Source organism: Chiloscyllium punctatum, chromosome 2 (assembly GCF_047496795.1).
Source record: "Chiloscyllium punctatum isolate Juve2018m chromosome 2, sChiPun1.3, whole genome shotgun sequence".
Lineage (NCBI taxonomy): Eukaryota > Metazoa > Chordata > Chondrichthyes > Orectolobiformes > Hemiscylliidae > Chiloscyllium > Chiloscyllium punctatum.
The window spans coordinates 127,663,470-127,679,665 of record NC_092740.1 but is presented as its reverse complement, the minus strand read 5'-3'; the positions used below and the strand labels follow the sequence as shown (position 1 = coordinate 127,679,665).

At 42.9% G+C, this 16,196-nt stretch overlaps 1 protein-coding gene across 10 annotated transcripts in view; it reads right to left on the bottom strand.

The window, feature by feature from the left end:
• Nucleotides 1–16,196, bottom strand: part of LOC140489122 (amyloid-beta A4 precursor protein-binding family A member 1-like) — a 204,308-nt gene that overhangs the window by 51,295 nt on the left and 136,817 nt on the right. For 4 of the 10 annotated variants that reach the window (XM_072588360.1, XM_072588373.1, XM_072588366.1 and 1 more), the window contains exons 3-5: nt 15,199–15,303; nt 12,979–13,044; nt 418–457 (exon numbers count right to left, since the gene is read on the bottom strand). In XM_072588360.1, the coding sequence (XP_072444461.1) occupies nt 418–457; nt 12,979–13,044; nt 15,199–15,303 (211 nt within the window). The remainder of the gene's footprint in view (nt 1–417; nt 458–12,978; nt 13,045–15,198; nt 15,304–16,196) is intronic. The other 6 variants (XM_072588372.1, XM_072588369.1, XM_072588375.1 and 3 more) reach the window with 6 other exon arrangements.

Below are 16,196 nucleotides of genomic sequence, written 5' to 3'. Positions count from 1 at the left end.
GAGGGACCTAGGCAGGATAGTGTTACCCCATCAGAAGTTTAAACTTTCTGGGTAAAAATAACACACACAGACACACAGTAAGGAACTTGCTCAGGATCTCAATGTGAACCAATAGCAAATGTCTCAATATTAACCATTGCTGTCAAGTAAAAATCTGGGTCAATTTATCCAAGAACATTGGATAATTTATCCAAGAAATTTATCCAAGAACAATGCATCCAGGAATACAAGAACAGTTACATGTAAGCAAGCTTCAAAATATTAAAGAGCAATTTCTACAATCATAACTTCAAACTAAACAAAAACGAAAGCACAAATTATTCCCCTGATCAACGGCAAACAATCTTGTTCACTTTAACAGTAACTACAACACAGAGATTTCTGAATTTGCTTTAAAATAATTAGAAAGCACCTTACCTTCAACATAAGTTGGAAAGGAAGCCAAACATTTTCTTGACTGAAATTAAAACAGAACAACTGCTTCAGACACCGCACACTATGCTGCATATAAATACTTATCTTTTACCAAAAGCATTTTAATCCAACATGATGACACCACTTCACATGCAGCAGTGGAAATCCAATTAGTCTCTAGACTGCAGGGCAAGAGGCATTGTCAAAATCCGTAGCAAATCCAATGAACAATCACTTTTTTTAAAAACTATTTCATTTCAGGTGCATATAATTCTGTGGGGTCAAAACAGTAAATGGGAAGGAGTGGTTTCTGTTAGTAGGGAGGTCAATAACCGGGCAGAGGTTTAAAGTAATTAGTAGGCAGTTTAGAGGGAGTTGATGAGATTACTTTGTCACCCAGAGGGTGATGCTGCTTCTTGAATTTACTGCCTGAAAGGGCAGTGAAGGTAGAGCCCCTTAACACATTCATTGGGCGGCACGGTGGTTATCACTGCTGCCTCACAGCACCAGAGACACAGGTTCGATTCCCGTCTCAGGCAACTGTCTGTGTGGAGTGTGCACATTCTCCCCGTGTCTGCGTGGGTTTCCTCCGGCTGCTCCGGTTTCCTCACACAGTCCAAAAATGTGCAGGTCAGGTGAATTGGTCATGCGAAATTGCCCGTAGTGTTAGGTGAAGGGGTAAATGTAGGGGAGTGGGTGGATTGCTCTTCGGCGGGTTGGTGTGGACTTGTTGGGCCGAAGGCCCTGTTTCCACACTGTAAGTAATCTAATAAGTACTCGGATATGCACAGGACACACCACAACGGTTCTGGGTTATGGACCAAAATGTGCATGGTGGAATTAGGTGGAGTAGATCTTTACCAGCTGGCACAGACACAGTGAGCTGAATGGAAGTGGCTACTGCAGATGCTGGAGATTAGAATGGTGCTGGAAAAGCACAGCAGGTCAGGCAGCATTCGAAGAGCAGGACAATTGACATTTTGGGCAAAAGACCTACTCTGCTTTTCCAGCACCAACTCTAATCTTGACAGTGAGCTGAATGGCCTCTTTCTCTGTAGTACCTTTCTCTATTTCTACTTTTACCTTTTGCTGGATTAACATGGAGGAAAAAGAGTCACCATGATCATCAACCTGAAACATTAATTTCCTTCCTCCATCCACACATTCTATCTGACATGCTGAGTATTCCCAATAATTTTTGAACGACTGTGTTCCTAATGCAGTCGCTTAAAAGTTTGTTGCCTTTGAAAGCTTATGTTCATTGGATAGCCAGCAAATTTGAATTGAAAGATGAACCATTGGAATAAAAGAACTAGAGAGAAGGCCATTCAGCCCCTCACACCTGCTCTACTATTCTGACAGATCATGGTTGACTATAGATGCATTGATCCAACAAGAATTCTTTAAAACATAATCTGCTGCTGATAAGTCAAGTTAGATCAAAAATAATTAATTATGAAAAGTAGGGTAACAAGAGGATAAGGATTTTACTAACTGGCAATACAACCTGAGGGCAGATGAGGATAATTTCTTTATGCAGTGAGATGCTGTGATCTGGAATGGGCTGCCATTAGCAAATAATTTTCAAAAGGAAAGTGAATAAATAGTTGAAGGGGAGAAAACCGCAGTGTCAGAGGGATATGAGCAGGGAAATTGTCTTTACCTTATATGAAAATTTTATCTGATACAAATTATGCAATTACCTTCAACAACAAGATGCTTGTAAAGGTGCTCTCTTTAACTTGCAATCACTTTGATGAAAATTTATATCAATGTCCCAACAATGTGGATTCTGAAGAATCCAATTCATTCATTACAAACATGTAAAAGATTAGAATCAGGCATGCTTTCTTTAAAATTACAGATCAGTTAGGGACTACTTTACAAACACAAAGGAGAATTATAATATATAAACGTCCTCAGCAAACGCTGAGGGTATTTTTGCTTGAGATTCCAACAAGAAGTAATGTGATAAAGTAACACTCAAGGAAACTTGTAAGACAAAGTATGAGACCACCCAGTAAATTAACTGCTTTATGGTTCTCATCAGAAGTATTAACCCTAGAGCAATAGCACTTTAAAAGGAATACTCAATGAACTCTGGGTACAGCCTATAACATGCTGACTTGTGTTTACAGGATGTCTTTGTTATAATTAAAGAAGTAATATGTTGAACTTCACTCAAAACAACATAAAACTCATTTTGCTCAAAAATCACTCAATGCCTGTCAACTGTGTCCTAGTCATGAAAGAGGCAGGTACACCAAATCAAAGGGGTATGTTAACCTCCATCACAAGGGTTTGGACAATAGGATTGTAAGAAACAGGAGCAAGATGAGGCTATTTGCACACACACCTCCCACCACTCCCCAGCTTGTTTCACCATACATGAAGATCTTGTCGATCAGATTGAAAACAACAAAAGCCGGGGATCACAGCGGTTCAGACAGCATCCATGGACACAGTGGAGGCCAATGGTTCGAATCTAGATGACTTCATCAGAGCTGAAGTAAAGTGTGGAGGGGACAGCATTTATGATATAGATGGCGGGGTTGGTGGGGGGGGGGGGGGGAGAGGAGGTTGTGGTGTAGGGTGCCAGTGAACCAAAGATGTTGATAGTTTAGCTTAAATGTTTGCAATGTGAGAATGGGAGAACAATGGTGTCTCTCCTGACAACCCTGAAAGGTTAGTGAGTGGGGTGGGGAGAGAGTGCAGATGACAATAAGCTAAAAGAAAGGGAAGAAATGTTCACAATTTGAAGGTGTTGAACTCAGTATTGAAGTTCACAAGGTTCTAAAGTGCCTAGTCTGTTCCTCCAGTTTGTGCTGCAATTCAAGGGAGCACTGCAGTATGCTGAGCACAGACATGTGGGCACGCGAGCAGGACGCTGTGTTAAAATGACTAGCTACTGGAAGGTTAGGGTCCTGCGTGCACACAGACCAGAGCTGTTCCCCAAAGCGGTCACCCAGTCTGCGTATGGTTTCTCCAGTGTAGAGAATACAATACACAAGATTGGAGGAGGGATAGGTGAAATGCTGCTTCATCTGGAAAGACTATTTAGGCCCTTGGATGGTGAGCAGGGAGGAGGGGAAGGGGCAGGTCTTCAAACTTTTGCATAAATGCTGTCGCCTCCAGACTTTACTTCAGCTCTGAAGTAGAATTATCTAAACTCAAATCATTAGCTTGCTCTTTCTCCATGGATGCTGTCTGACCCACTGTGATCCCCAGCATTTATTGTCTTCAGTACAGATTCCAGCATCTGCAGTAATTTGTTCCTACATGCTCATCAGATGGTTGCCTTAACTGCATTTTGCTGTCTGTCCCTCATAACACTGGACTCATTTATCAATCTAACTCAGTCTTGAATAAATTCAAAGATTCCAGCCTCGATCCCCAGGATGGAGAATTCCAGAGTCTAACTAGCCTCAGAGAAAAATATCCTCCTCATCTCAGTCTTAAAAGGGGCTTCCTATTTCTAATGGCATCCCCTCATTCCACATTCCCCCAAAAGGGGAAACATGCACTCAGCAATTACCATGTCAAACACCCTCAAAATCTTATATGTTTCAACAAGATCACCTCTCATTTTTCTAAGCTTCTGTGCACAGGCTCAACCCTTCCTCATAAGGTAGTCTGTATTCCCAAGAATCAGCCAAGGAATTTTTGCCTCCAATTATATTGTGCTTTAAGTAAGGCGACCAAGCTATACATAGAACATAGAACAATACAGCACAGAACAGGCCCTTCGGCCCACGATGTTGTACCGAACATTTGTCCTGGCTTAAGCACCCATCCATGTACCTATCCAATTGCCGCTTAAAGATCACCAATGATTCTGACTCTGCCACTCACACAGGCAGCGCATTCCATGCCCCCACCACTCACTGGGTAAAGAACCTCCCCCTGACAACCCCCCTATACCTTCCACCCTTCACCTTAAATTTATGTCCCCTGTAACACATAGTAGTCCAGATGTGGTCTCTGTAACACACTGTAGTAACACTTCCCTACTTATATAGCTAATTCCTCTTGTAATTAAGATGAGCATTTCATTTGCCTTCCTAATTATTGGCTATTCCTGTGTATGTACATTTTGTAATCTATGTGCCATTTGGGAGTTTAAGGGTAAAGAAGTCACTGCTACTATTGTACAGGGCTTTATGACCTGTATGCCTAAGGATTGAGATACTTTATTTTAACCGTTGTCCTTTCATGGGTTATGGATGCCACTTCCAAAGCTAGCACATGTTTCGCATCGCTAACTGCCCTAAAGATGATTGGCTTATTTAGACCTGTTCAGTGGACAGTGAGGAGTCAATTACATTGCTGTGGGTAGCAGTCACATGCAGGCAAGAATGGGGAGATTTCCTTCCTTAAAAGACACTTGTGAACCAGTGACCTTTTACAACGATGGTCACCATTAGGCTAGCTTTTAATATCAGCATTCAAATTTCATGGTGGGGTTCAAACCACATCCCCAGAACATTTCCATTCCAGTGACATTACCACTACGTCACTGCCTCAGCTAATACTCGCCCTGAGGAGGTATAACAAAGATTCACTAGGTCAGATCCTGGGATTAGAAGGTTGTCCCTCAAGAATGGATTGAGCACAGTGGCTAAGTGGTTAGCACCGCTGCCTCACAGCGCCAGGGACCTGGGTTCGATTCCTGCTTTGGGCAACTGCCTGGGTGGAGTATGCACATTCTCCCCGTGTCTGCGAGGGTTTCCTCCGGGTGCTCTGGTTTCCTCCCACAGTCCAAAAACGTATGGGCCAGGTGAATTGGCCATGCTAAATTGCCCATAGTGCTAGGTGCATTAGTCAGGGGTAAATATAGAATAAGGGAATGGGTCTGGGTGGGTTACAATTCGGAGGGTCGGTATGGACTTGTTGGGCTGAAGGGCCTGTTTCCACACTGTAAGGAATCTAAACAACAGGTCGATGCTTCCTGCAGCGGAGAGAAGTTAAGGTATAGTCCAACTGAAACTTAAAATCCTGAGGGTGGGTGACGCTGGGGATGTTTCCTCTGGCTGGATATTATGTGCTCCTGCCAGGAGTCCTTTGGGAGGTATGGGGCCATGTAACACAAGGGGGAGCAGGAAGCCCACCACCTTCCTCCCTACCCCAGAGCTCATCCGTAATATGGGAAAGGACTGCCCACCAAAATCAGACACCCACCCATGATATTGTAGATAAATATTTGGGGGCATTAAGACTGATGTGGAACAGGCAAGGAAGTCATATTGAGGTAGTAACTTAGCCACGATCTTACTGAATGGTGGATCGTTTGGTGCACTCCAATCCTTCATTGTTGTGTTCTTTCTAATAGAAATGGCTTCAGAATGAGTCAAACTACTAACAATCAATGTCATTTCGGAGAAGGTGGGTCATGTTCACTCCAGAGACCTAGTCATACAGCCAGGCTAATAACTCTCAAACAAATGGATCAGGCAGAAAGATGCCTCTTCAATAATTCTGGTCTAATCTTTTTCTTTCAGTGTGTCACCTTCTCCATGGCTGGTGGTCACTGAGACTGATGGCTCTTTGAAGAGAAGCATTCAGTCCTCTTGGTCACATCTGTGTTGCAAGGGCACTGGGGGAAAGCTGAACAGAACTGGCAGAGATTCCAGTAGGGGATATAGCCCTGGCATTAACAGCAATGGAGGTTGGGGGGAGGGATGGTTTTGGACACTCAGTCCAGCTTAAAACCAGTCTCCCATCAGAATCGCAATGGTGTGGAGGTATGGGTGTCATAGACTAATTCCTTCCCCTGCCTAGCATTCTCGAGCAGAAAGCCTGAATATTTGAGGCACTGGTTGTTTCGCTCAACATGGCCAAGAAACCAATATTGGATAGCAAGTTAATCAATGGAAGTCTCACCCACATCCAGACACCAACAGAGAAAGGATGCATAAAAGAAACAGTACATTTGTGCAGAATTCTCCTATGTAATCCTCTCAAACCCCTAATGAATACACAGCTGGAATTAAGGAATTTCTCAGAAAGTTTGAATAAGTAACAATAACTTGCATTTGCCTTTAATGTAACTGGCCATCAGCTCTTGAATCAATCCTTAAACATGCTTTTACTTATCCTAATATCCCCTTATGTGCCTCAATGTGAAAACTTCTAATATACTATTTAATTATTACGTGGAAGCCATCATACAAATGCAAATTTTTGCTGTTGTGAACCATCTCAAAATCCTTACATTGAAGTATTAACGAACCAAATTTTGACACTCATCCATACAATGAGAGTACTTTGCAGACGACCAAAAGCTTGGCTAAAAATGTAGTCATGATTTTTGCTACAAATTCTGTGCCCTACGATCTTATACTTCACAACTACCTAATGGAGGAGCAGCGTTCCAAAAACCAGTGCTTCCAAATAAACCTGTTGGACTATAACCTGGTGCTGCATGATTTTTAAGTAAAAATGTAGGTTTTAAAATGTGGCTTAAAAGGAGAGAGACAAAGGGAGGGAGTAAGGGAATTATGGAGGGAATTCCAGAGTGAAGGGCCCTGGCAGCCAATGATGGAGCAGTTAAAATTAAGGATGCACAGGAGATTAGAATTGGTAAATACCTCAGGAAGTCCGTCAACCTGATTGAGGTGATGAAGACTGGGAGATAGAGATATACAAGGGAAAATCTACCAACCTGTGAGATCAGTTCTGAACGTAGGAAACACTGCTCAGATTCTCAGACAGAGAATGATGCATCCCAAAGGAAGGAGGAAAGCAAAATTACTCTGGAGAGTGAGATGAAATTATTTGGTCACACTTGTTCAACTGTACTTCGAGCTTGTCAACTGCTGAAATCTGACTCTGTTAAATTGGAAGGAAATGGGACAGCTGGCTTGTCAGTGAACAACTCTATTCTATTATTGGCATTACAGCTCCAAATAGCAACGTTGCTGGTTTGACTCAGCACTACTGGATAACACAATATCAGACTGTACCTGCAAGCATCATGTCAGGCTGCAGTGATTTGTGAATAAGGTAAATGATGCATGTATATTAAAAAGGTGAGCTTATCTAACCTTCCTTAAATGATGTTAAATGTGACACATTCACAGAAAATACATACACTGATCGGTTTCTCCAAAAAATCATTCTAGCCAATTTCATTCAAAGTTTTTTTAAAAACTGAATTTGCTTTTTCATGTTGATATACTTGATATATTTAGGCACTAAATTATATTTATTGGTATGATATTTTAAACATACAATTTATATATGTTCAATTGAGGCAGCACGGTGGCTCAGTGGTTAGCACTGCTGCCTCACAGTGCCAGGGACCCAGGTTCAATCCCAGCCATGGGCGACTGTCTGTATGGGGTTTGCACATTTTCCCAGTGTCTGGGTGGATTTCCTCCTACAGTCCAAAGATGTGCAGGTCAGGTCAATTGGTCACGCTGAATTGCCCATAGTGTTCAGGGATGTGCAGATTAGGTGGATTAGCCATGGGGCAGGGGGATGGGGTCTGGGTGGGATGCTGTTCGGAGGGTTGGCGTGAACTTGATGGATCAAATGGCCTGCTTCCACTCTGTAGGGATTCTATTGCAGAATCCCTACATCGATACCATTCAGCTCATTGAGAGTTTGCTAGCAGTTTTGAAGAGGAATCTTTTCAGACTCCATTTCCCTATTCTGTCCTCATATTCCTGCAATTGTGTTCCCTTTCTATTAGTTATCTAATTCCCCACAGATGTCTAACATTGAACTGATATCTGTAACTCTCTATGCTTTTCGGATATTGGAAATTGCATCAGTTCATTTACTGTTTCTCAATACTCCATGATTTCAAATTCCTCAGTCCAACCTCCTCTCAGCATTCCCTTCTCTAGATTTTAAATCAGCCTCGAGTTCACAAAATGACAGAATACCTTGAGTAGTCTAATGACCTCCTCCTGTCCCTATCTTCCCAAACAGTGTTTTTTAAGGGCGGCACGGTGGCATAGTGGTTAGCACTGCTGCCTCACAGCGCCAGAGACCTGGGTTCAATTCCCGCCTCAGGCGACTGACTGTGTGGAGTTTGCACATTCTCCCCGTGTCTGCGTGGGTTTCCTCCGGGTGCTCCGGTTTCCTCCCACAGTCCAAAAATGTGCAGGTTAGGTGAATTGGCCATGCTAAATTGCCCATAGTGTTAGGTAAGGGGTAAATGTAGGGGTATGGGTGGGTTGCGCTTCGGCGGGGCGGTGTGGACTTGTTGGGCCGAAGGGCCTGTTTCCACACTGTAAGTAATCTAATCTAATCTAATCTTAATGGGAATAAAGCTAGTGAGTAAATATATTCTAAGTGCCATGTCGGTGTACTGAGTCTGCAGTCAGCTGCCCATTCTAGCTGTCAGTTCCGACTCTTTTTTTAAAAAATGCATTTTTACCAAAAACTAAGACAACAGTGTTTTCTTATCCACAGGAGAACTTAGAACCTGACAGACAAGAGGGCCACCATTTGGCCCACTGACATCTGCCGGCCCTTTGAACAGCCCGTTCCCTACAAACTGATCTTCCTCCAGGCATGTATGGAACCTGACACCACCGCCCTTTTAGTCAGTGTGTTCCAGGTCATAACCTTCTGGATGAAGATACATATCTGCATTTTCCCTCAGGTTTTTTCTTCTGCCAACTAGTTTAAGTCTGCCACCTCCAGTTATTTGCCAGAGGAAGCAGGTTCTCCAGATCTGTTCTGTCAAAGCACCTCTATTCTGAGCAGCTCCATGAGATATCCCTTTGACCATTCCTGCCATCAGCTGAATAATTCCAGCTTCTGCAGTCGCTCCACACAGCCGGAGCTGCTCCGGCCCGACTGCATTCCTTTCTTCTTTGCTCACTTTTTCTTCCTTTAAGTTTTTCTTTCTGGAGGGAGCTCAGTTATGGTGGTGACAACAGTGGCTGGGGCCAAAGGGGACAATGCCGGACAGGCACCAGGTGGCTGGTGTGCATGGGCAGAACACTAGCAGTCAGCAACATCCTGGAAGTGGATGGGGACTGGAGTGTCACCACAGTAGGACTCTGGCAGCATATGGCCAGGCGGGTGGTGAGACTGGATGGCAGTCAGTGCTGAGAGGGGAGCACGGACAAGCAGGGATCACGCCCAGCGCGGGAGGGAGTTCGAACCCAGTGCAGGAGACCGGGTATGGCGCGGGAGGGGGACCGGGCCCGGCGCGGGAGGGGGACCGGGCCCGGCGCGGGACGGAGATGGAGCCCTTGAGGGGAAAGCTGAGTGTGGAGTGACTGCAGGCCCATGGTTAAAGATGGACTTTAATTTGGAACTTTTAACTTGATTTCTTATTTTCTACTTTATACTGACATGAACAGTAATGTTGAACTTTTAACTCATTTCTTCATTTGTGTACTCTTTACCAAAGATTTTGTATGTGTACACCTTCAACCTAAAATGGTGCCATGAATGGCGACATTGTACGTGTTCACTGTCCTCCTGTATTCCTGTTCACATGACAACATAACCTAATTCTAACGCTCATCACTGAAGTGCCTCATACCAGGTAGAATCCTGGCGATACTTCTCATCATGGCCTTAACATCATCTTCAAAATGCCATGCCCAGAGTTATGCACAATTTGATAAAATTTGGGAAGAAGCAGGTATATTAAGGACAAATAATATAACTGTACTCCAAAAAGGTAAGTTTCCCAAAGCGAAAGAGTAACGAAGAGGTGAAAGATTCTTATATTCTTATAAAGAACCAAGGAGCTCTGAATTTAGGATTCACCCTTCAAGTTTCAAGGAAGAGATTAAAATATTTATTTTCCCACAAAGGGTTGTTCGAATATGAGACTTAGTGTCTCAAGTGTGGCCATCTCTGCCTTAATAACCAATGTTAAAAAAAAATTCCAAAATAAATGGGAAGAGAAAAAAGAAACAGGGATAATGGGATGAAAATTATACTTCATTGCAACCAGAACAGTACAAACACAATGGACAAATGGCCTTCTCGGAAGGATGAAATCTCTCACTCCACAATTTGTAACTGCCAACCCTTTCTGATTCACTCCTTGTGTGTTCGATTGAAACTTGTAACTTGTTAAAATTTTAATGCAGAACCAAAGGTGATTTGTTGCAGATATTTATAGACAATAGACAATAGGTGCAGGAGTAGGCCATTCTGCCCTTCGAGCCTGCACCGCCATTCAATATGATCATGGCTGATCATTCCTAATCAGTATCCTCTTCCTGCCTTATCTCCATAACCCTTGATTCCACTATCTTTGAGAGCTCTACCCAAAAATGAATCCAGAGACTGGGCCTCCACTGCCCTCTGGGGCAGAGCATTCCACACAGATTTTGTAAAAATCTGGGCAGGTCTTTCGCCTCTCAGCAAGACCTGAGGAGGATGCAGCTTCAAGGTCCTTGAAAATAATTCTGATCCAAGGCTGAGCTGATTCATTTGATGGAATTGATTGGACAATATTTGAGGTGGCATCCTTTCTAAAAACTCAGCTGTCGACAATCAGCAAGATGGATGTGAAAACTTGTGTTCATTCAAATTGTATAATTTACAATTTTAGATGTGGGATACCGATTTAGTTTCAGGGCATGGGTCTCGGTGGAAAGGCTGGCTTTTAATGCCCGTCTCTAGTTGCCAGATTCTGCTGCATTTGTGGGGCTACAGGGACTATTACAGAGAGCAGCGGGAAGTCAATCAAGCAGACTGACATAGGGCTGGAGTCACACGCAGAGCAAATTGGATCAAGGTGGCAGATTTTCTTTCCCAAAGAGACATTAATGAAACCATTTGAGCTTTCAACTGACAACCTGGCAGGATGTGCAGAATAATGTACCATTACCGTTATTATGTGGATAAATCAAACTAATCACGGATTGCAGATATTTTAAGCTAAGGGAGGAGAGTTACACCTGTGAAACTGTCCAGACAGAACTCTTCACAATATCCTCAACCCATTGAGCAACTACGCAAACAAATTTGTCAAATGAAAGAATATGTCAAAGGCTTGAAGAAATCCAATATAAAAGAAATATAAAATACTTACCTGAGTCTTAATGAGAGAAGGCAATGATTAAAAAAAGGAGAAGCAGTGTTAAATAGATATCACACTTTTAACACAATAGGATTCAGGTTAGTATACAATAAAGTTTAGGTCCACCATCCACACCACCTACAAGTCCTCTACTTCCCACTACCATGTTTTGTTTTATTGTCAGCATAACGTTTGAATTTTGCCTTTTAGAAGCAAGCATGCAAATTATCAGAAAGAAAACAAATCATAAAATTACTCAAATTCCTAAAGTTCCTAAGAAACATCAACTTTGGTTGAGCAACTCGTTTAAAAGAGAACAGAAATCGTTTTAATTTAAGGATAGGCAAGAGCCCAAACCCTAGGTGACAAGCAGATTTTTAACACACCCGCCTCCAGAAGGGCTGGTTCTGGATTGGAACTGGAGCAGAGATTCTATCATGTAAATGTCTTTCTCACTAACACTTAAGCCATGTTGCCTGAATAGGTCTTGACAGTCTAAGGGGGATGCAGAAGAATAGTAGCTTCTTGGCCTTTTGATCTGTAGCCTTTCTGAGGGTAATCCATGGCTGTCGATGATGGGGTCTAAGAATCCAGTCATGACGTTCTGTCCTTTCTAGTGCTCTTGGGCTGGCCTGATGAAATAATTATTTTTGCTGTCTTTTATTTTCCTTTGTATAGGCAATTCTACATATTCGTCTTTCAGATTACTTCTATTAAACTTTGTTTGCAAACTAATGACCCTGGTGCACTGGTGGAATTGGAAAGCAACATTAAAGTCCTGCAGCATCAGGAAAATGGCGGGGAGTTCCTCAATCACCTACAGCTGAGCGGATCAGAAAGCTGACACTTGGTTTATCCCTTAGCCAGCTGATCGTAGCCCAATAAAAATCAAGGACTGGAACTTCAATCCGAGTTTAGAAAGGAAAAACGAAAAAGAGGAGAGATGAAGTTGAAGCTTTTTATCTTGCACTCTTCAGGACAGTCACAGAACAACAACCTACCCTCTATGATAAAAAGGGGTGCTGATTACCAGTTATGCACACGGTGCAAATACGCTTGCAAAAAGCCACACTGTATGTTGAAGCCTGTCCTTTACAGGCAATTGAATCATGTGCAGGTATTGCACCTGTATTGAAAAGCTGGGGAGCAAAAGTTCCTTAGTGCATTTTCCATGACAACACCACAACCAATCAGAGTCAACTCAAGCAACCAATCAGCAGCCTTGTTCTCATGAAGTATATATCGTTGCTTGCTTCAAAATTTGGCATTCTTGCATATCTGTCCTGATGAGGGCCAGTTGAAAAGCTTTGATAGCCTTTTTTCAAGCAAACTTATGTTTTGTACTACCAAGCAAAGTTTTTGAAAATTAAGAAGTGCTTGAGGGCAGCCCAGAGACCCACCCCTATCATAAACCATGAATGCGTGCAAGTATGTGAATGTACACTTATGTGTGCATGCACATTTAGTGAGGAAAGGAGAGAGAAGAGGATTAGACCAGGCCTGTTAGCATCCTCCACCACTGATTAGCTCACTGGCACATCCTGAGGAGGTTCACTTACTGAATAAAATGGGCACTGTGTGTGATTACTTGCCATGTAAGAGGACTCCAGTAAGGGAGACAATTCCTTCAGAAGAGGAGCGGGCGAGGGCCAATTGTAGGGGGAAAAAAAAGTAATTAGCAAAGTCATATAATTGCATATCAGCAGCAGTTACAATTCTGGCTGCTGTCCTCATAACGTGCCCCTGGTTTTCAAAATGTAACTTGATTGTCACATACAACAATCGAAAATTTCACACTGGCATTTGTGACCAAACCTTGTGACAAAGACAAGTGTCTTTGCACCTAAATCGAAAAGAGAAACTTACTTCCATTTTTTTCATTTCCTAAGTGATTGCTTCAAGCGCAGTTAGAGATTCATCAGGCACCTTTTTGAAGATACTGCAACAACAGTAACTTATATTTTTATGGGATCTTTAATTGTATAAAATGCCTCAAGTCACTTCACGGGAGCAATCAGCAGACAAAATCTGACAGAGTACTCCAGAATGAGACATTTAGTGCAATGAGGAAAGGAAGTACATTGTATGGTGGGCCTTAAAAGGTGGAACAGAGGCAGAGAGGGAGGGGATGGGGGAGAATTCAACGGTTTAGGGTCAAAGCATCTGAGGACATGGGCATTAATGCAGAAATAATTAAAATCAGAGTTGCTCAAGAGGCTAGCATTAAAGGAGGCAGATTTCTGTGGGAACAGTAAGGCAGGAAAAGCTGACAGATAGGGAGGCTCATGCCATGCAGCAATGACTTTAGATGTTGCTAGTTTGGGGAAAGAGTGTTAGTCAGCAAACACAAGAGGTGATGGCTACACAGACTTGGTGTGAGAGTAAGGACATAGGGTACAAAGCTCAGTACACTCTTGAGTTGATGAAGGATGGAAGATGAGAGGTCAGCAGAGAGAACGTCGGAAAAGGCAAGTCTCAAATTAAAATAGGATGGCACAGTGGTTAGCACTGCTGCCTCACAACACCAGAGACCTGTGTTCGATTCCAGCCTCAGGCAACTGTCTGTGTGGAGTTTTGCATGTTCTCCTTGTGTCTGCGTGGGTTTCCTCCGGTGCTCCGGTTTCCTCCCACAGTCCAAAGATATGCAGATAAGGTGGATTGGCCATGCTAAATTGCCCATAGTGTTTAGGGATGTGCAAGGTAAGTGCATTAGTAGTGGTAAATGCAGGGTTACAAAAGGTAGGGGGAATGGATCTGGGTGGGATGCTCTCCACATTGTAGGGATTCTATTCTATGAACAAAGGCAAGGAGAGGATTTTGGGAAGGAATAGGCTGGAGCTGGAGCTGGGCCAGGAACATAGCCAGGCAATGTCACGATCGTGGAAACATAAGGACTGGTGATGATGTAGATGCGAGGTCAGAACCTCAGCTCGGTTATGACAAAAAGGTTGGAAATGATGTAACACGGTCTCAGATAGCTGCCTGGGAGAAAGCTTTAGTCAATAGCTAGGGAATGGAGTTTGTAGGAACAACTGAAAACAATAGTTTCAATTTTCCCAATATTTAGTTGAGGGAAATATCTAGTGCTGGATGTCGGTCAAACAGCCAGATAGTTTAGCGACAGTGACAGTGATGAGGTAAAGCTGGATGTGACCAGGGTGGATATGAAAATTGAGACTGTGTTTTTGTATGATGGAGATGAGAAATAGATGTGCGGGAAAAATAATGGCTCCATAGAGGACACCAGAAGTAACAGTGAGAGATTGGGAAGAGAAGTCATTGTCAATAACTTTCTGGCTATGAATTGACAAATAAGAATGGAGGCAGTGAGAGCAGATGGACAAGAGTGGCATTGGCGAAGAGGATGTAGATAGCTTAAGGGCAAGTCTGCCTTTGGCACAATCACATACGATGCCACTTCAAGCTTTGACAAGAACTGTCTCGGGGGGTATGGCAAGGTGGAAAGCTAACAGGAGGGATTCAATCATAGAGTTTCAGGAATGACGGGCATGGATCTGGGAGATGACAGGATGATCAAGGTCTATTGAAAGGAAAGGGAGTTGGAGATGCAGTGAATGTTTTTACTTGAAGGAGAGGGATGATGACGACAGGTTTGAAGGAGAGAGGGGCATTCCCAGCAAGAGAGAACCGTGAACAATTTTCTGCGAAATAAAATCGTCACAGGTCAACAGCACAGCTTGAGGTTTCAGGGGTTAGGGAAGATAACTACAAGGCCTTGGTTGTAATGTAAATTCAAGACTGCTAAGTGCAGTGTGTACCTCTCGGTTCGCTGATGTTTCTGCTGCATCATGTAAATCGGATCGATGCTGCATCATTGACGATTCTGCACCGCGGGGGGAAGAGGAACCGGGTGACGCTGACTGCTGAAGGCGGGTGAGGAAGAAGGAGAGATAAAAAAAAACATATTTACAAAACCTCACTCGCACTACAGCCACTCCAGATGGAGATTCCCTGCTGGTGCCTATAACACAGTGGGAAGAAATCATCAAGTTTTGAGACCACACAAACGATTCTTGTTACAATATACAATGGGGATAAATGCAAAAGTCAGGTGGAAATTTGAACTTGAAAATAGACACAACTGGGACAAATTTTAGTGATTGCTTGCTTCAAAATTTTCCAATTACAATCCCAAAAAACAGAGTACTTTGCAAATGCATTTGATCTTCTGAAAGTAATGCATTTGTTTCATCAATAATCTTTGTTAACAGAAATATTGTTAAAAACTGCTCAGTTACTGCTTGCACTTTCTGTCAATTGTAATAAATCTCAAAATGGGGAAAAGAAACTAAATATCCTCATATTAAAGTATCTCAAATCTGCTAGAAATTGATGCTGAGACCCCTCCAATTCTGACAAACCTCCTCATCCTGATAATCTACTGGAAAGACCCAGAAGTTTTCCATTCTGTTTACAGTTGAAGTCCCTTTCCCTTTGCCTCTTTTGGTCTCGTCTCTTGCTGCTGCTTTCAGCCCCCTGTCGATCGTCGATATCCTGTGCAGGGATCAGTAGATAATGAGCTGGTGTCACAGTGTGATCAGAACCTTGAGCTAGTGAGACTTGAAATGGGATAACCCATAGCCTGTCAGGTTTCGCATCAAGGGTTTAACCCTGCACTGACTTCCTATCTCTGTGCAGTATTCGAACTAACAAGCAATTTCCATCAGACGGAATTTCAGCATGCAAACGGATTTGATAACAGTTCCACGAATTGAGTGGCTATTTTCAGGCTGAACATGCACTTGATTTTGCTTAA